The sequence below is a fragment of the Pseudorasbora parva genome, chromosome 10 (assembly GCF_024679245.1).
Source record: "Pseudorasbora parva isolate DD20220531a chromosome 10, ASM2467924v1, whole genome shotgun sequence".
In the NCBI taxonomy this organism is placed as follows: Eukaryota; Metazoa; Chordata; class Actinopteri; order Cypriniformes; family Gobionidae; genus Pseudorasbora; species Pseudorasbora parva.
In genome coordinates, this window is record NC_090181.1 from 39,116,952 (window position 1) to 39,138,533 (window position 21,582).

At 37.6% G+C, this 21,582-nt stretch overlaps 1 protein-coding gene and 2 non-coding genes across 4 annotated transcripts; 2 read left to right on the plus strand and 1 right to left on the minus strand.

Moving 5' to 3' along the window:
• The first annotated feature begins 680 nt into the window (after positions 1 to 680).
• dusp23b (dual specificity phosphatase 23b) lies at positions 681 to 21,498 on the plus strand. Of its 2 annotated transcripts, none has more exons than XM_067454699.1 (3): positions 681 to 885; positions 20,874 to 21,151; positions 21,231 to 21,498. In XM_067454699.1, exons 2-3 carry the CDS (start codon positions 20,882 to 20,884, stop codon positions 21,417 to 21,419), a joined length of 459 nt encoding a protein of 152 aa, XP_067310800.1. In that variant the 5' UTR covers positions 681 to 885; positions 20,874 to 20,881; the 3' UTR covers positions 21,420 to 21,498. The 2 variants fall into 2 exon arrangements, with proteins under 2 accessions (XP_067310800.1, XP_067310799.1); XM_067454698.1 differs by lacking the exon at positions 681 to 885 and adding an exon at positions 15,745 to 15,959.
• trnal-cag (transfer RNA leucine (anticodon CAG)) lies at positions 13,568 to 13,650 on the plus strand. Its single transcript has one exon. It is a non-coding gene; the product is annotated as a tRNA-Leu (tRNA).
• trnal-cag (transfer RNA leucine (anticodon CAG)) lies at positions 14,759 to 14,841 on the minus strand. Its single transcript has one exon. It is a non-coding gene; the product is annotated as a tRNA-Leu (tRNA).
• Positions 21,499 to 21,582: the final 84 nt, after the last annotated feature.

Here is a 21,582-nt window from a genome sequence, read left to right on the forward strand (position 1 = left end):
TCATCACACCAGAGACGGGTTTATTTAGGATGACGTGTCGAGAAAACAATTATTGAATATGAATATTCGAAACATCGAAGGAAACATAATACATTAAGAGCCATAATGGAAGTCAATTAGGGCTGGGCAAAAAAATCTTAGTCAATGGGGCAAAAAAAGCCACGAAGAGTATGAGGGAGAAAAAGAAATCTGATCCTGTACAAAAACTAACAATGCATCACTCCTTAAGTTGTTACTAATCTTTGACATGCCCAATACTGTGGTAAGAGGTACACAAAATATTCAGTCCACAATCACTTTTTATATTGAAAATAAGTCATTTTGTGAGTGTGTGTATTGTTTTTTTTCCAAATTTCTAAATTCTGAAAATCATTTATGAACTTGGTAATTAGTCCGTAACTTTTTTGGCTAAAAATGATCCAAAATAATTTTTTGAGCAAATACATAACCAGCCAGTGTTCAAAACTATCTGCTTACCATAGCTCGATGTACAGCAGTAAGCTTGTAATAATATTTTAAATTCCAGTGGTACTGGTGGATTTCCCCGGGAAATTATATGTTTGCGTCATTACGTCACATCTGTACACATAAAAAGGAGTCCCGGTTAGCAGTCTATGGCATGTGAGGATGTTGGAAGTGGAGATAGCCTTTTCTCACACCACTTGATAATTAAACTTATCAATTTGATTGCGGATCCAAAAGGTTCAAACGACAGTTACCAGTGACAACTGGAGATTCATCCGTTGTAAAATGCAAAAGTCTTCGGACTTCAGAGTAAAAAAAAAGAGAGAGACTTCACCCGGGCGATGCGAAAACGAGGATAATTAAAGGTGGCGTGAACTCCGTGTTTGGAAGGGGTTTTTCAGCTTTTTTTCTGCTGAACAGGTAAGAAATTTCAATGGTTGAATTAGGCTATGTAACAGCACACCTGTTCGCTTAATTCATGCAGTTAAGGAAGGAGTTTTCCTTTGTTGTGCCTTTTATCGTTTTGCTATGTGCATTATGGTAACATCAGTTATTTTGTGCTTGCTATGAGAGGGATCTTCACCTCTACTCCACATTAATGTGCTATGACGATTAGAAATTAGACTGCACAGAAATGGAAACTGTACTACAGCCCTAATACACATTAAATGTAGTCACGCAATCCTGATAACATTAACAGTTTGAAAAATTATAATTTGCAGTTTGACGTGATATGATAAACGATCGTTAGATTAACCATCGCGATGTATTGCAATGCTTTTTTCTCCTTAGTTGGTCAGAACAAAAGAGGATGGTCTACTGCCAGGGACACGACGTTGCCGTCGGACCAATGTTTGCTGGGCCCAGCAAACATTTGGACGTTTAATGGCCGTTGAAAAGACGTCAATCCTACACGTCCCGTCACGGTTGAAAAATAGTTCCAAAATGAAAGTTGAACCGACGTCTTTGACGTCATCTGGCCGTGAACTGCACGTCTCTTCTGCGCGTCCCTGGACGTCTAAATGCGACGTCTTCTGGCTGTTTAAATGTGTTGCTACATAATTTACGTGTATTTATAAGCCTGCATATATAAAATAATTACACACCCATTGTGTAACATCGTGAAAGGCAATTATGACGTGAGGTTTAACACTTCTTGACAAAGGTTCAAAAAAGGTCCAAAATAGGTCCAGTCAGACCTGAACCTCCATACAACGTTTTAATCACGTGCATCACAAACAAGAACACATTGTGGACATAAGCAAAAAAAAAACAGCATGTTCTGATTTACCACAACATTTTATTGTTTTGAACAGCCACAACTTTTCCTCTTTATTTATTTTGCATCATTGTTTAACATCTGTTAACCAAACTAAAATACCAAATTCAAAATACTGAATTATTAGCCTATACCCAGCAAACATTTGGACGTTTAATGACCGTTGAAAAGACGTCAATCCTACACGTCCCGTCACGGTTGAAAAATAGTTCCAAAATGAAAGTTGAACCGACGTCTTTGACGTCATCTGGCCGTGAACTGCACGTCTCTTCTGCGCGTCCCTGGACGTCTAAATGCGACGTCTTCAGGCTGTTTAAATGTGTTGCTACATAATTTACGTGAATTTATAAGCCTGCATATATAAAATAATTACACACCCATTGTGTAACATCGTGAAAGGCAATCAGTTATGGCGTGAGGTTTAACACATCTTGACAAAGGTTCAAAAAAGGTCCAAAATAGGTCCAGTCAGACCTGAACCTCCATACAACGTTTTAATCACGTGCATCACAAACAAGAACACATTGTGGACATAAGTAAAAAAAACAGCATGTTCTGATTTACCACAACATTTTATTGTTTTGAACAGCCACAACTTTTCCTCTTTATTTATTTTGCATCATTGTTTAACATCTGTTAACCAAACTAAAATACCAAATTCAAAATACTGAATTAGCCTTTAAGATAACATTTTACAATAAGGTTCAAAGTTAACATTAACTAATAATGAACTGCACTTATAAAGCATTTATTTATTTTTGTTAATGTTAATTTCAGCATTTACTAATGCATTATTAAAATCTTGTTAACATTAGTTAATGCACTGTGAACTAACATGAACAGCTGTATTTTTATTAACTAACGTTAACAAAGATGAACAAATACACAGTAACAAATGCATTGCTCGTTTCATGTTAACTAATGCATTAACTAATGTTAACTAATACAACCTTATTGTAAAGTGATACTGGCTATATAAAGGGATAGTTCACCCAAAAACTGAAATCTGCTGAACACAAAGATATTTGGAAGAACATTTGTAACCGAACAGATCTCAACACATTAACTACTAAAGTAGGCAAATAATATAATGTTAGTTAATGGGAGGTTATATCTGCTTGGTTACAAACTGGCTTCCAAATATATTTGTGTTCAGCAGAACATTGAAAGGGATAACAATGAATTTTCATTTTTGGGTGAACTATCCCTGGCTTAAACACATTAAAGTTGTTTGGCTCATTTTTGTAAGCACCACCCCAGCTCTTCCTGTATAGGGCTTCAGGTGTTCCTCCATCGCTGCATCAATCTCAGAGTCTGGAGCATTCGGGTTGCACCTCTTCACAGCATCTGAGGGAAGAGAATATATATATATTTTTTTTAATGAATAAAAGGGAAAATGTGAGGTAAGTTACATGCATTTATTCTCAAAATAGCTTAATGGAGTACAGCTAAATAAAAAAACAATGGAACAACATGTATAGTAATAATAATAATAATAATAATACATTTTATTTATAACGCACTTCATTCCGAAGAATCTCAAAAGTGCTACATGGGAAAATGACAAAAATCAATAAAATAAGTAAAATGATATAATAATAAAAACAATCAACACATAAAAAAATTACATTTTATTTTATTGTATAAAAGATGTTCTGCTTTAAATGGGTGTTAGATGGGTTCATCAGTTGGGGGATCAGCATCTGTCCGCTCCCTCTTCAATACCACTGTGCTGCCCTAAAAAAAAAAACTTAACTAGGTGTGTGACTGTGAGAAAGGCCCTTTACTAGGTGTGTGTCTGTGAGAAAGGCCCTATACTAGGTGTGTGTCTGTGAGAAAGGCCCTTAACTAGGTGTGTGTCTGTGAGAAGGACCCTTAACTAGGTGTGTGTCTGTGAGAAGGACCCTTAACTAGGTGTGTGTCTGTGAGAAGGACCCTTAGGTGTGTGTCTGTGAGAAAGGCCATTAACTAGGTGTGTGTCTGTAAGAAAAGCCCTTAACTAGGTGTGTGTCTGTGAGAAGGACCCTTAACTAGGTGTGTCTGTGAGAAGGACCCTTAACTAGGTGTGTGTCTGTGAGAAGGACCCTTAACTAGGTGTGTATCTGTGAGAAATACCCTTAACTAGGTGTGTGACCGTGAGAAAGACCCTTAACTAGGTGTGTGACTGTGAGAAAGACCCTTAACCAGGTGTGTGACTGTGAGAAAGACCCTTAACTAGGTGTGTGACTGTGAGAAAGACCCTTAACTAGGTGTGTGTCTGTGAGAAAGACCCTTAACTAGGTGTGTGTCTGTGAGAAAGACCCTTAACTAGGTGTGTGTCTGTGAGAAAGACCCTTAACTAGGTGTGTGTCTGTGAGAAGGACCCTTAACTAGGTGTGTATCTGTGAGAAAGACCCTTAACTAGGTGTGTGTCTGTGAGAAGGACCCTTAACTAGGTGTGTATCTGTGAGAAGGACCCTTAACTAGGTGTGTGTCTGTGAGAAGGACCCTTAACTAGGTGTGTATCTGTGAGAAAGACCCTTAACTAGGTGTGTGTCTGTGAGAAAGACCCTTAACTAGGTGTGTGTCTGTGAGAAAGCCCCTTAACTAGGTGTGTGTCTGTGAGAAGGACCCTTAACTAGGTGTGTGTCTGTGAGAAAGACCCTTAACTAGGTGTGTGTCTGTGAGAAAGACCCTTAACTAGGTGTGTGTCTGTGAGAAGGACCCTTAACTAGGTGTGTATCTGTGAGAAAGACCCTTAACTAGGTGTGTGTCTGTGAGAAAGACCCTTAACTAGGTTTGTGTCTGTGAGAAAGGCCCTTAACTAGGTGTGTGTCTGTGAGAAAGACCCTTAACTAGGTGTGTGTCTGTGAGAAAGACCCTTAACTAGGTGTGTGTCTGTGAGAAAGACCCTTAACTAGGTTTGTGTCTGTGAGAAAGACCCTTAACTAGGTGTGTATCTGTGAGAAAGACCCTTAACTAGGTGTGTGTCTGTGAGAAAGACCCTTAACTAGGTTTGTGTCTGTGAGAAAGGCCCTTAACTAGGTGTGTGTCTGTGAGAAAGACCCTTAACTAGGTGTGTGTCTGTGAGAAAGGCCCTTAACTAGGTGTGTGTCTGTGAGAAAGGCCCTTAACTAGGTGTGTGTCTGTGAGAAAGACCCTTAACTAGGTTTGTGTCTGTGAGAAAGACCCTTAACTAGGTTTGTGTCTGTGAGAAAGACCCTTAACTAGGTTTGTGTCTGTGAGAAAGACCCTTAACTAGGTTTGTGTCTGTGAGAAAGACCCTTAACTAGGTTTGTGTCTGTGAGAAAGACCCTTAACTAGGTTTGTGTCTGTGAGAAAGTGAAAGACAGGTGGGCTGAGATGTCCCCTAAATAGATAAATGGTACCAATAAAAAGTATATTAAGGAACAATATATTTTTTTGATTGGCATATGGCCCAAATTACATCATATAAAGGATACATTAATAAGTTACAGTAATAATTTTGAAGGTATCATTTAACATACTTTCTATTTATATGTTCGAAATAACTTTTCTACTTGGCCAAACTCAGTACATTTCAGTTGACAATGTAGCATCATTTCTTCCATTTCATTCGTGTCAAAAAAGTAAAACTCAAGCATGTTAATCAAATAATACAAAATGTACTTACCCAAAAGTAGATTTTTAATAATATATCGATACAACTCCCCAATTCCTCTCCTCGTGGTTTTTCAACGGTCCCGTCCGGTTTCCGGGAGAGCATATCTCGTGAGATAATATCCTATCGCGGGATTTTGTAATATCGCAAGCTGAATTAGTAAAAATAGATTTTATTTATAACGCACTATTACTATATATTGTTACTACATCTTGGCAGCACAGTTTTGGCTATCTTCATCCAAATCAGACCTAAATGGTGAATGGAAATGTATCTGTTTTACATAAAAATAATAACGAAATACATAAAACAGATTGGGCAAAAAATACTAAATGCAGCTTTACAATCACTTAACCACATGGACACTTTGTGATTATAATTAATTAAATTAGATAAAGTACATATATTTATTTTGCATGCAAATTGTGTATTTCATAAAGATAATTCCTGTTTTTTTCCTACTATCTCGCTTGACGTCAGTGGACGTCTTATTCACAACCTCTTAAAAACTACTTGGTGCACTTAAATTAATTATTGCAGCATTAACCAATGTGTAAGGTAAGCACAGCTTTTGCATATTTCACAAGGATTTCATAACATAAGGGTCAGGATGGACTATAATTGCACGTGTAAAAGACGTCACCAGGTGCACGTCCTCTCACAACCGAATCACAACAGGAACAGGGTAAATATTGAACTACACGGAGCTAAAAGTCAAAGTAATAATTATACATACAACTCCAGAGAACTGTAGACACGAACAAACGTATCTGAATACATTTTAAAGAAATGTTTCTGTATTACACATTTTTACTGATTCATGCCGTCCTACCGCGACTATTTTTGGCCAGGGACACGACGTTGCCGTCGGACCAATGTTTGCTGGGTAAGATAACATTTTACAATAAGGTTCAAAGTTAACATTAACTAATAATGAACTGCACTTATAAAGCATTTATTTATTTTTGTTCATGTTAATTTCAACGTTAATGCACTGTGAACTAACATGAACAGCTGTATTTTTATTAACCAACGTTAACAAAGATTAACAAATACACAGTAACAAATGCATTGCTCGTTTCATGTTAACTAATGCATTAACTGATGTTAACTGATACAACCTTATTGTAAAGTGTTACTGCCTATATAAAGGGATAGTTCACCCAAAAATGAAAATTCTGTCATGTTTCAAACCTGTATACCTTTCTATGTTCTGCTGAACACAAAGATATTTGGAAGAACATTTGTAACCGAACAGATCTCAACACATTAACTACTAAAGTAGGCAAATAATATAATGTTAGTTAATGGGAGGTTATATCTGCTTGGTTACAAACTGGCTTCCAAATATATTTGTGTTCAGCAGAACATTGAAAGGGATAACAATGAATTTTCATTTTTGGGTGAACTATCCCTGGCTTAAACACATTAAAGTTGTTTGGCTCATTTTTGTAAGCACCACCCCAGCTCTTCCTGTATAGGGCTTCAGGTGTTCCTCCATCGCTGCGTTCCACCTCTTCACAGCATCTGAGGAAAGAGAATATATATATATATATATATATATATATATATATATATATATATATATATATATATATATATATATATATATATATATATATTTAATGAATAAAAGGGAAAATGTGAGGTAAGCTACATGCATTTATTCTCAAAATAGCTTAATGGAGTACAGCTAAATAAAAAAAACAATGGAACAACATGTATAGTAATAATAATAATAATACATTTTATTTATAACGCACTTCATTCCGAAGAATCTCAAAAGTGCTACATGGGAAAATGACAAAAATCAATAAAAATAAGTAAAATGATATAATAATAAATACAATCAACACATAAAAGCATTACATTTTATTTTATTGTATAAAAGATGTTCTGCTTTAAATGGGTGTTAGATGGGTCCATCAGTTGGGGGATCAGCATCTGTCCGCTCCCTCTTCAATACCACTGTGCTGCCCTAAAAAAAAAACTTAGGTGTGTGTCTGTGAGAAAGACCCTTAACTAGGTGTGTGTCTGTGAGAAGGACCCTTAACTAGGTGTGAGTCTGTGAGAAAGACCCTTAACTAGGTGTGTGTGTCTGTGAGAAAGGCCCTTAACTAGGTGTGTGTCTGTGAGAAGGACCCTTAACTAGGTGTGTGTCTGATTAGAAGGACCCTTAACTAGGTGTGTGTCTGTGAGAAGGACCCTTAACTAGGTGTGTGTCTGTGAGAAGGACCCTTAACTAGGTTTGTGTCTTTGAGAAGGACCCTTAACTAGGTTTGTGTCTTTGAGAAGGACCCTTAACTAGGTTTGTGTCTGTGAGAAGGACCCTTAACTAGGTGTGTGTCTGTGAGAAGGACCCTTAACTAGGTGTGTGTCTTTGAGAAGGACCCTTAACTAGGTTTGTGTCTGTGAGAAGGACCCTTAACTAGGTTTGTGTCTGTGAGAAGGACCCTTAACTAGGTGTGTGTCTTTGAGAAGGACCCTTAACTAGGTGTGTGACTGTGAGAAGGACCCTTAACTAGGTGTGTGTCTGTGAGAAAGGCCCTTAACTAGGTGTGTGTCTGTGAGAAAGGCCCTTAACTAGGTTTGTGTCTGTGAGAAAGTGAAAGACAGGTGGGCTGAGATTTCCCCTAAATAGATAAATGGTACCAATAAAAAGTATATTAAGGAACAATATATTTTTTTGATTGGCATATGGCCCAAATTACATCATATAAAGGATACATTAATAAGTTACTGTAATAATTTTGAAGGTATCATTTAACATACTTTCTATTTATATGTTCGAAATAACTTTTCTACTTGGCCAAACTCAGTACATTTCAGTTGAAATCTTCCATTTCATTCGTGTCAAAAAAGTAAAACTCAAGCATGTTAATCAAATAATACAAAATGTACTTACCCAAAAGTAGATTTTTAATAATATATCGATACAACTCCCCAATTCCTCTCCTCGTGGTTGTTCAACGGTCCCGTCCGGTTTCCGGGAGAGCATATCTCGCGAGATAATATCCTATCGCGGGATTTTGTAATATCGCAAGCTGTATTAATAATAATAGATTTTATTTATAACGCACTATTACTATATATTGTTACTACATCTTGGCAGCACAGTTTTGGCTATCTTCATCCAAATCAGACCTAAATGGTGAATGGAAATGTATCTGTTTTAAATAAAAATAATAACGAATACATAAAACAGATTGGGAAAAAATTACTAAATGCAGCTTTACAATCACTTAACCACATGGGCACTTTGTGATTATAATTAATTAAATTAGATAAAGTAAATATATTTATTTTGCATGCAAATTGTGTATTTCATAAAGATAATTCCTGTTTTTTTCTCGCTTGACGTCAGTGGACGTCTTATTCACAACCTCTTAAAAACTACTTGGTGCACTTAAATTAATTATTGCAGCATTAACCAATGTGTAAGGTAAGCACAGCGTTTGCATATTTCACAAGGATTTCATAACATAAGGGTCAGGATGGACTATAATTGCACGTGTAAAAGACGTCACCAGGTGCACGTCCTCTCACAACCGAATCACAACAGGAACAGGGTAAATATTGAACTACACGGAGCTAAAAGTCAAAGTAATAATTATACATACAACTCCAGAGAACTGTAGACACGAACAAACGTATCTGAATACATTTTAAAGAAATGTTTCTGTATTACACATTTTTACTGATTCATGCCGTCCTACCGCGACTATTTTTGGCCAGGGACACGACGTTGCCGTCGGACCAATGTTTGCTGGGTTAGGTCTGAGTTGGATGAAGATAGCCAAAACTGTGCTGCCAAGATGTAGTAACAATATATAGTAATAGTGCGTTATAAATAAAATCTATTATTATTAATACAGCTTGCGATATTACAAAATCCCGCGATAGGATATTATCTCGCGAGATATGCTCTCCCGGAAACCGGACGGGACCGTTGAACAACCACGAGGAGAGGAATTGGGGAGTTGTATCGATATATTATTAAAAATCTACTTTTGGGTAAGTACATTTTGTATTATTTGATTAACATGCTTGAGTTTTACTTTTTTGACACGAATGAAATGGAAGATTTCAACTGAAATGTACTGAGTTTGGCCAAGTAGAAAAGTTATTTCGAACATATAAATAGAAAGTATGTTAAATGATACCTTCAAAATTATTACAGTAACTTATTAATGTATCCTTTATATGATGTAATTTGGGCCATATGCCAATCAAAAAAATATATTGTTCCTTAATATACTTTTTATTGGTACCATTTATCTATTTAGGGGAAATCTCAGCCCACCTGTCTTTCACTTTCTCACAGACACAAACCTAGTTAAGGGTCTTTCTCAAAGACACACACCTAGTTAAGGGTCCTTCTCACAGACACACCTAGTTAAGGGCCTTTCTCACAGACACACACCTAGTTAAGGGCCTTTCTCACAGACACACACCTAGTTAAGGGTCCTTCTCACAGTCACACACCTAGTTAAGGGTCCTTCTCAAAGACACACACCTAGTTAAGGGTCCTTCTCACAGACACAAACCTAGTTAAGGGTCCTTCTCAAAGACACACACCTAGTTAAGGGCCTTTCTCACAGACACAAACCTAGTTAAGGGTTCTTCTCAAAGACACACACCTAGTTAAGGGCCTTTCTCACAGACACACACCTAGTTAAGGGTCCTTCTCACAGACACACACCTAGTTAAGGGTCCTTCTCACAGACACAAACCTAGTTAAGGGTCTTTCTCAAAGACACAAACCTAGTTAAGGGTCCTTCTCACAGACACACACCTAGTTAAGGGCCTTTCTCACAGACACACACCTAGTTAAGGGTCTTTCTCACAGACACACCTAGTTAAGGGTCCTTCTCACAGACACACACCTAGTTAAGGGTCCTTCTCACAGACACACACCTAGTTAAGGGCCTTTCTCACAGACACACACACCTAGTTAAGGGTCTTTCTCACAGACACACACCTAGTTAAGGGTCTTTCTCACAGACACACACCTAGTTAAGGGTCCTTCTCACAGACACACACCTAGTTAAGGGTCTTTCTCACAGACACACACCTAAGTTTTTTTTTTAGGGCAGCACAGTGGTATTGAAGAGGGAGCGGACAGATGCTGATCCCCCAACTGATGGACCCATCTAACACCCATTTAAAGCAGAACATCTTTTATACAATAAAATAAAATGTAATGCTTTTATGTGTTGATTGTATTTATTATTATATCATTTTACTTATTTTTATTGATTTTTGTCATTTTCCCATGTAGCACTTTTGAGATTCTTCGGAATGAAGTGCGTTATAAATAAAATGTATTATTATTATTATTATTATTATTATTACTATACATGTTGTTCCATTGTTTTTTTTATTTAGCTGTACTCCATTAAGCTATTTTGAGAATAAATGCATGTAGCTTACCTCACATTTTCCCTTTTATTCATTAAATAAATATATATATATATATATATATATATATATATATATATATATATATATATATATATATATATATATATATATATATATATTCTCTTTCCTCAGATGCTGTGAAGAGGTGGAACGCAGCGATGGAGGAACACCTGAAGCCCTATACAGGAAGAGCTGGGGTGGTGCTTACAAAAATGAGCCAAACAACTTTAATGTGTTTAAGCCAGGGATAGTTCACCCAAAAATGAAAATTCATTGTTATCCCTTTCAATGTTCTGCTGAACACAAATATATTTGGAAGCCAGTTTGTAACCAAGCAGATATAACCTCCCATTAACTAACATTATATTATTTGCCTACTTTAGTAGTTAATGTGTTGAGATCTGTTCGGTTACAAATGTTCTTCCAAATATCTTTGTGTTCAGCAGAACATAGAAAGGTATACAGGTTTGAAACATGACAGAATTTTCATTTTTGGGTGAACTATCCCTTTATATAGGCAGTAACACTTTACAATAAGGTTGTATCAGTTAACATCAGTTAATGCATTAGTTAACATGAAACGAGCAATGCATTTGTTACTGTGTATTTGTTAATCTTTGTTAACGTTGGTTAATAAAAATACAGCTGTTCATGTTAGTTCACAGTGCATTAACGTTGAAATTAACATGAACAAAAATAAATAAATGCTTTATAAGTGCAGTTCATTATTAGTTAATGTTAACTTTGAACCTTATTGTAAAATGTTATCTTATAGGCTAATAATTCAGTATTTTGAATTTGGTATTTTAGTTTGGTTAACAGATGTTAAACAATGATGCAAAATAAATAAAGAGGAAAAGTTGTGGCTGTTCAAAACAATAAAATGTTGTGGTAAATCAGAACATGCTGTTTTTTTTTTGCTTATGTCCACAATGTGTTCTTGTTTGTGATGCACGTGATTAAAACGTTGTATGGAGGTTCAGGTCTGACTGGACCTATTTTGGACCTTTTTTGAACCTTTGTCAAGAAGTGTTAAACCTCACGTCATAATTGCCTTTCACGATGTTACACAATGGGTGTGTAATTATTTTATATATGCAGGCTTATAAATACACGTAAATTATGTAGCAACACATTTAAACAGCCAGAAGACGTCGCATTTAGACGTCCAGGGACGCGCAGAAGAGACGTGCAGTTCACGGCCAGATGACGTCAAAGACGTCGGTTCAACTTTCATTTTGGAACTATTTTTCAACCGTGACGGGACGTGTAGGATTGACGTCTTTTCAACGGTCATTAAACGTCCAAATGTTTGCTGGGACAGCGCTTCTCCTGACAGCTGCACATTTGATTCCTCCGCGCTGTGCCGACCTGGACACCTACTCACGTAGAGTTGATAATTCCGCGAATAACTGCAATTGCAGTTTTCGAACAGAGATGGCGACAAAGAGGAAAAACTACGGACTGCAGCTTTAAAGAGTATTTTGTTTTATTATTATTTTGGTACTGGATAATTTGTACTGAAGAGCCTCTTAAATTAATAGATGTATTCATTCCTAAACTATGGTGCATTTCCATACTCAGTAACATAAATAATAGACTATATATTCTGGGCAAACCTGGTGGGATGTCCCCACCAAAGCTGAGACCAAACCTACGCCCCTTGCCGCACAGTAAAAAGTCACGCCTGAAAAATATCTGGGACTATAATTAAATGATCGTGCTTCCCCTGCTTATATCCCATAGATATTCCCTAGAGACTAGAGATTTATGCATTTTATTTCTGAACAAAAAAAATCCTCAGAAATCCTCAGATCGAAGGAATGTTTGGCCAGAGGCTAAAGAGTAACAGCCAGCAGAGGAAGCTATTTCTGCATGTTTTCATCCCACAAATGGGTTCTCCCTTCTTAAGAATGACTTCAGTGCCGTTCTTTGTCCTTTTCTCAGAGAAAAGCTTAACTCCAAGTCTTCCAGAGTTGCGGTCAAAGCTGATTCGAAAGACCGCCGTTCGCCAGTTTCTGTGTTTACTAGAAGCACGCAAACGCAACTCTGTCTTCATTCTGTTAAGCCCCGCCCACCAACTCTATACACATGTGATTGGCCTGACCAGAGGTTTTTTTATTTACAGCTCAGAAGTGTATTGAAAGTTGCTAGACGACACTCGCAGCAGATTTGATTTGTTGCCGCTAGGGTGTGTGTCTAGATTTCTAGGCTATTATTTTCCTGTTAACACTGTGAAGCTGCTTTGAAACAATCGGCATTGTAAAAATGGCTATATAGATAAAGGGGATTTGACTTGACTTGTTGCAATAATAGTCAAAAACAGAAATGAAACAAATAAATATCAGTTATATATATCAGTTACACAAACAAACAAATATCGTGCACATATTCATGCAAATAATACGTATTGGTAATAAAAAAATCAATAATTGGTCAATACAAATAGGCTATTGCATGTTGCAGAACTAGGCCGATGATATTCTGCACACAGACTTGGTTAGTTTCAAATCTATGACAAACTGTTGTTGATAAATATAAAATGGTATGGAAGCTATTTCTTAATCTTTGTATTTTGATCGGTAGGTACAGTATTAGCCTATTCAATTCAGTGTAATAAATGAGTTAAGTTAAAAGTAATCAAAAAGTAGTCAGACTGTATTACTTGTGTAATGTAATGGAATATGTTACTAACTACAGTTTTTGTCATGTAATTTGTAATAAGTAGCTGACCACATTTTGAAAGTTTTCTTCCCAGCACTGTTAGCATGTAGCATGTCAGGATGGCCGAGCGGTCTAAGGCGCTGCGTTCAGGTCGCAGTCTCCCCTGGAGGCGTGGGTTCGAATCCCACTTCTGACAAACATGTTTTTGTGCATTGATTGAATCAATGTGGAATGGTTTGCATGCAAATGACAATCCAGGTATTCAACAGTGCAGGTAAAACAATGTTTTTGTGTAGGGTTTTTCAATTTTTTAGATGCCACGGAACCCCAAAATATCCTTGTTCGAAGGGACACCCATCCTAAAATCACCCAACACTTATATATATATATATATCCCTGGGAAAACCCCTGAACGTGTGTGTGTGTGTGTGTGTGTGTGTGTGTGTGTGTGTGTGTGTGTGTGTGTGTGTGTGTGTGTGTTTATATTACAAATATAAACACACTAGTGACATTTATATTACCAAATGTCCCTACAATGTAAATTAATTTAACATACTACATTATGTTTTTTTGAAAATATAAAAATGCAGAATGTTTCATGTGATTGGTATGTTTAAGGACAGTGAAGGGGGATAGAATGTACAGTTTGTACAGTGTGAAATACATGATGCCTATAGAAAGTCCCCACAATTCACAAAAACGTACCGTGTGTGTGTGTGTGTGTGTGTGTGTGTGTGTGTGTGTGTGTGTGTGTGTGTGGGGGGCCTGGTAATCCCTACGTTATGGGGACAAAAAGTCCCCATAAAGATGGCAATATCCGAAATACTTAATAAGGAAAACATCTTATAAATCACACAGAAGGAGTTTTTTTGAGAAAGTAAAAATGCAGAATGTTTCCTGTGATGGGTAGGTTTAGGGGCAGGGGCAGTGTAGGGGGATAGGATGTACAGTTTGTACAGTATGAAATCCATTACGCCTATGGAAAGTCCCCATAAAACATGGAAACATGACGTGTGTGTGTGTGTGTTGCTGTATCATTAGGCCATATTTTTTGCATGCTCTCACACCATTCTTATATATCCTGTTTTACATATAGTTTTTCCTATAGTCAACACACTCTCACGAGACTACACCAGGAGCAAACAATCTGCTCGGGTCTGAAGCGAAAGACAAAGATGCTTTGCATCTGCTTCCAAACTGCAGGGCAGAACATGAGATGCAAGTCTTATGCTAATGTGATAAAAATTAATTATAATTTTCATGCCAGCCATTCCACATTGAATCACCTGCACAAAAACAATGTTTGTCAGAAGTGGGATTCGAACCCACGCCTCCAGGGGAGACTGCGACCTGAACGCAGCGCCTTAGACCGCTCGGCCATCCTGACATGCTACATGCTAACAGTGCTGGGAAGAATACTTTCAAATTGTGGTCAGCTGCTTATTACAAGTTATTTGACAAAAACTGTACTTAGTAACATAATACATTACACATTTTATTTAATATAATCTGACTACTTTTTGATTTTTTGCCTATTGAAATAAAAATACAAAGAGAAACAAATATATACTTTACCATGTGTCAGGGTTTAATAACTAATGTTTAAAACATGAAAAAGAATTAGGGAAAATCACTTAATTAAGAATGATTTACTGCCATTGTGTGAATCATGTAATCAATAAAATGTAATGTAACGTATGAGTGTTTTAAAATGTAATCTAATAACGGCTAATGGCTACATGTTCTTAATCCATATTTACCTTTCTTTTAATGTCTGATATTTACATCTGTACCTTTGGTCTAAATAAATAGCGTGTTATTTTAACTGTCAGTGTTTAGTTCTAATTAAACTAACGTTACTATTAAAGTTAATCATCTTTTCTTTTTTCTTCTTTTTTTTAATCGTTTTCCAGCCTAGAGTACTTCTAAAGTAGCCATTACTGTCACGTGGTAACTGTTACATCTCTCAGCGCTGGTCGAAATGAGCCAATCACAGTAGTTTATGATTTTACATCATTTCATAATTGTACAGATATTACTATGTCGAATTTTTGTTTACATATAAACTATATATAGTTGAATTTATTATGATTAAATATTTAATTTTCAACAAAAATAAATGTTTCCAATAAGACAAAACACTTAATCCGATCTCAATATAGTTCAATGGCGGATTCGGCATTGTGGCCTTTGAGCGCCCCCTGGAGGAGAACACTGCGTGTAGCACAGACTATAATAATTAGTTAGTAACGTGTGCCACCCAATGGTCGAACTCCACAGCTGTTACAGTTCCGATTGTACAGCATGTATCGAGTCGCAGTGTTCAATTCCAAAGATCTGACATTTTATTAGCTAAAATAATATATATTTAAAAATATATATATATATATACACATGCATGTGTATTTAGAGAGGAAAACATACGTTTTGTGTGATTATCAGGGTGTCCAGAAGGGAACCGTTTAGTGCTGATATGGAGCACTAGTCAACACTGAACTAAACAAGGTACAGAGAAAACTACTTTTGAAATACTTGATTAATTTACCATCTAGATGATAATGTAGACCAAGAATATGACATGATATTCAATACAATGTGGCCTGCACTTTTTGTGGTTGATACTGGATTGTAAAATTGCATTTTAAAATACAACCATACTTAAGTTTAAGTTTGCATTTTAACTTAATGTATGCATTATAAAAGGTACACTATCGGTTAAAAACTGCGTGCGTTCAGCGGAAGAATATTGTTTTGGTTGTGACTCTGCGTGACTGGAGATGAATATTGTTAAATTATCATAATAATAAAAAAAAAGTAGTGTATATGTTTGGCTTGCAAATAAACAATCATAATAAATGTTACTTCAAGCTCAATTAATGAAGTCTATCAGCTGAACATAATATCTAGCACAGGCGGGCGAATATTAGCTAACTTATAAATCGCATTCAACATGATAATCTGTACAGAACAAATAATGATATATCTGTTTTAATATTACAACAGCATCACTTAATATTACTTACAAACAACGTCCATAAAAAATATACGACTTTCATCTTTTGCTAATGTCATTAGCTATAATTTCTCTCGAGTGGATTATATGACCCAAATACTCGATTATTTCTAGATATTCACATGTATAATTGATATCAAACAAGTAATTAATTAAATGAAACTCACTTAAATGGATGCACACAGTTATTAATAATCAACACAAACACTGCTCGCGACTTCTGGAAAAGTCTTCACGGGAGAGAGCAGATGATTGTTTTTGTCACGCGCATTTGTCATGCGCAATCATTTCCGTCAATGGCCACTAGATGGCGCTTCAACAACCTTTGGAACACCAAGCCTAGATTGATTCAGGATATATTATGAGCTCTGTCTTGTCTGGCTATCAGTATTTTCTACTGCACAAGAGGCGTGATAAACGAGCACAATTCAAATGATGAGAAAGTAGAGGCGCAATATTAAAAGCCGCCCACACTCTCGCAGATGCAGAACAATTCATTATGTTGGTGTGAACTAAACATTTATGGAAATGTAGAGATGTATGATGCGATGACTAACAGACAGTGGATAAATGGCTATCCACCTGTCACTCAAAGTGACCTTAATTATGCAGACGTTTGCAAAATTAGCCGTATAGACCAAAACCACGGCCTTCATGATAACTGTGAGGGGGTGAATTTTTTTGTCTGCTGTCTGTGAGACACCTCAGCTCCGCTCCCGTCCCGCCTCTTTGCCCATTTTCTGTTATCCGGGCGTGATGTGCTGCCAAGATGGCGACGGCCAGCTCGTCTCTACTTTCCGCTGCAGAACTGCTCCTCAGAATCCTATGAGTGACGTCACGGACACTATGTCCATATTTTTATTTCTCTTTGAGTCTTTGAGTTAAACCCGCCAATAGCACGCCAGGTGGGTAAGCCAGTCTGTGGTTGGTAAAGGTTTCATGAAGCATTAAAATCTTTAGAAATCGTTTGTTTCGAATCAGTGGTTCAGAGCATGTAGTAAACTGTGTAAAGTCACATGATTTCAGTAAACAATGCTGTGTTGCTGTGTGGCAATGATCTCAGTGAACCTATGAATCATACAGATTCACTGAGTTTTGTACATTTGTAGACATTTTAATTAGACATTAGAGGCTATAGTTAAATGAATAATGTAGTCTCTGTTTGGCCTGCGTTTCTGTTGAATTTGCAGTGTTCTGACCAGCAGGGGGTCACCAGCGTGGGGTCACCAGCGTGGGCCGTTTCACACACTTCAATACAGTGAAGGATTTTGCAATTGATTTAATTGATTCAAAAGCTTAATTTCTCCCATCATTAGTGATAAATAACCTATGCCTCTCACTTACCATACATGCCAAGTAACCGGAGACTTTAACACTACATTACACTAAATATTCAACTGTATTACTGATCTGCCTGCATTGACACTATATGATAATTGCACTGAGCTGGGTGACATCGCCGTTTTCTCCAGAGCAGCTGTACAGCCGAATCAAATTCTGTTGCATTATTTTCCTGTTAACACTGTGCAGCTGCTTTGAAACAATTGGCATTGTAAAAAGCCACATATAAATAAAGGTGACTTGAAGTGAAAAGCACTGATTATCTTCATCACGGCACCTGTTAGCGGGATATATCCGGCAGCATGTAAACATTTTGTCTTCAAAGTTGACGTATTAGAAGCAGTAAAATGGGCAAGCAAAGGATTTGAGTGAGTTTGACAAGGGCCAAAATGTAATGGCTAGACAACTGGGTCAGAGCATCTCCTAAACTGCAGCTCTTGTGGGATGTTCCCGGTCTGCAGTGGTCAGTATCTATCAGTGGTGAACCAGCGACAGGGTCATGGGCGGCCAAGGCTCATTAATGCACGTGGGAAGCGAAGGCTGGCCCGTGTGGTCCAATCAAACAGACGAGCTACTTTAGCTCAGATTGTTCAAGAAGTAAATGCTGGTTCTGACAGAAAGGTGTCAGAATACACAGTGCATCGCAGTTTGTTGTGTATGGGGCTGCCAGTCAGGGTGCCCATGTTGACCCCTGTCCACTGCCGAAAGCACCAACAGTGGGCACGTGAGCATCAGAACTGGACCACAGAGCAATGGAAGAAGGTGATGAATCATGTGTTCTTTTACATCACTGGGTGGACAGGTCCGTGTGTCGCTTATGGCACCAGGATGCACTATGGGAAGAAGAAGGCAAGCCGGCGGAGGCAGTGTTGGGTCCTGCCATCTATATGGATGTTACTTTGACACGTACCACCTACCTAAGCACTGTTGTAGCCTATGTACACCCTTTTATGGAAACGGTATTCCCTGGTGGCTGTGGTCTCTTTCAGCAGGATAATGTGCCCTGCCACAAAGCAAAGGTGGGTTCAGGAATGGTTTGAGGAGCACAACAAGTTTGTAGCCTAGAAATCTAGACGCACCCTAGCGCCAACAAATCTAATCTGCCGCGAGTGTCGTCTAGTAACTCTCAATACCCTTCTGAGCTGTAAACGCCAAACTCTGGTCAGGCCAATGACATCGTTTATAGAGTCTGTGGGCGGGGCTTAACATAATGACGCCAGAGTTGCGCTTGCGTGCTTCTAGTAAACACAGAAACTGGCGAACGGCGGTCTTTCGAATCAGCTTTGACTGCGACTCTGGAAGACTTGGAGTTAAGCTTTTCTCTGAGAATCGAACAAAGAACAGCACTGAAGTCATTCTTAAGAAGGGAAGATGTGTTCTGAGTTTTGCCGACCGGATACGGCGAATGTTTAATCTATCAACGAGCTCTGTTTCACCTTTGTTGCTCTGGTTGGTTGTAGCGATATCCTATAGAGGGAGTTTGAAAGACAACCGTTTATCCCGCCCCTCAGATTGAGCCCTGTCAATGGTGAGTTTCCAGACCAAACATCTTGATGTGGGTCTGGCTTGTCAGGCTAACAAGTTTGATGTGTTGACTACAAAATCTCCAGATCTTAATCCAGTCGAGCATCTGTGGGATGTGCTGAACAAACAAGTCCGATCCTTGGAGGCCCACCTTGTAACTAACAGGACTTAAATGTGCTTAATTGTGTGTGCTTAATAAATTACATCAAATCGAATTACAATAATAAAAGGCCTTGATATTTCACAAAATCTTAAATGTATTAAATAAAGAAACAGTTTTAACAGCTTTTTTGTTTGAGCTCTCCATAATAGTGACTATATCGTTTTCTAAATCTTTCAATAACACAGAAAAAATTTGGTTTCTGATTGCTGAATTTACACCAGTGAATATGTAACTTAAGTTTAATCACAAGATTAATAATGTATGCCTCATTTTCCAGATTATTTTCATAATTTAAAAAAACATATTGCATATGCATATAGCAAAGAAAAAATGCACAACAATTTGTCATTAATTTGTTTGGAAACCTCCCACCACATGTCAAGTCGCCTTTATTTATATAGCGCTTTTTACAATGCTGACTGTTTCCAAGCAGCTTCACAGTGTTAAACAGGAAAATAATGCAACAGAATTTGATTCACCTGTACAGCCGCTCTGGAGAAAACACTGATGTTATCTAGCTAAGTGCAGTTATCTTATAGTGTCAATTCAGGCAGATTGGTAATTTAGTTAATAGTTAATTTATTTAGTAATTACATTTATTTGGATATTTAGTTGAAAATTTAGTGTCCCCAACGGAGCAAGCCAAAGGCAACGGTGGCAAGGAACTGAAACTCCTTCAGGGCCAGAATGAAGAAAAACCCTTGGGAGAAACCAGGCTCAGTCGGGGTGCCAGTTCTCCTCTGGCCGACGAACAAACAGTGTATGATTATGATTCTGGCAACATTACAGGTCAAAAGTCATATTAGATCAATACTGTAGATATTCGTAAGATTATTTGAAAGGGTTGCCACAGCGTAGACTGGTTTAATGAGGATGCCGTGTCGATGCGGCATTTACAGGGGAAGTTAAAGGGATAGTTCACTTTAAAATGAAAATTCTGTCATCCTTTACTCACCCTCAAGTTGTCCAATTTAGTCCAATAGTCCAATTTAGACATTCTACTAGCTATATGTAACTTTGAAACTATGTCAACTAACTGTCATTAGAGTATTAGTAGACCGTCAGTAGACTGGTAGGTTATGGTTAGGTGTTAGGGTGTGGGTTAGTAGAATAAGTTGAATTGCAGTTGCCAAGTTACTTATAGTCAGGAGGATGTCTGTTGGGGAACCAACAAAATAAAGTTTTAGTAAATATTAATCAGACAGTCTACAAATACTCTAATGACAGTTAGTTGACATGTAGTTGCAAAGTTACTTATATTTAGTAAAATGTCTAAAGTGGACTATCAAAATAAAGTGTTACCAGACTTTTTTTCTCAATCTAGGCGATATGCAACAGTTGTTTGCTAACCAATATTTTAATATTACTCACACAATAGAGAAAACTATGGCTTCTGCCCCACCTCCAAACTTCTCCTGGGTGGATCCTGGTAAGGTGGCAGGACTGGCAATGCCACGAATGACGGCCCACTACCAATACCTGCTGAACAACGGCATCAAGCATCTGGTGACCCTGTGTGAGCGCAAACCTCCTTACCACGACACCTGTCCAGACCTCACTCTTTATCATATCAGGATCCACGACTTCTGCGCCCCGACATTTGATCAGATCAAAAGATTTTTGTCCATAGTGGAGGAGGCCAATGCGAAAGGACAGGTAAAACAATTCTTTATGCACATCTTTGTTTTTCAAATATTTATTAAAATCTCTGTGTTTGTGTACTGGACTTTGGCAGGCTGTTGCGGTGCACTGTTTGCATGGTTTCGGCCGGACTGGGACAATGCTTGCCTGCTACCTGGTGAAGAGCAGGAAAATCAGTGGAATCGATGCCATTAATGAGATAAGAAGCATACGCCGAGGGTCTATTGAAACCCGAGAGCAGGAACAAATTGTAGTGCAGTTTTATCAACAAAATAAGGTGTAAAATAAGAACACTTTATTTTTTGATGCAGATGTTGAATAATGTTATATGATATGAAGCAATAAAAAATATTTTTTTCCAATGCATTTATGTATTATTATGGGCAGGCTATGTTGCTATCACCTAAATACATCTGAAGAAGTAATGCAACTGTAAGTCACTACGA

What these genes read in the sequence shown, in the direction of transcription:
- dusp23b (XM_067454699.1), top strand. Translation starts at nt 20,882, where the DNA reads ATGGCTTCTGCCCCACCTCCAAACTTCTCCTGGGTGGATCCTGGTAAG. An exon ending in AGGCCAATGCGAAAGGACAG is followed by an intron (nt 21,152 to 21,230) that starts GTAAAACAATTC and finishes GGACTTTGGCAG; the next exon opens with GCTGTTGCGGTGCACTGTTT.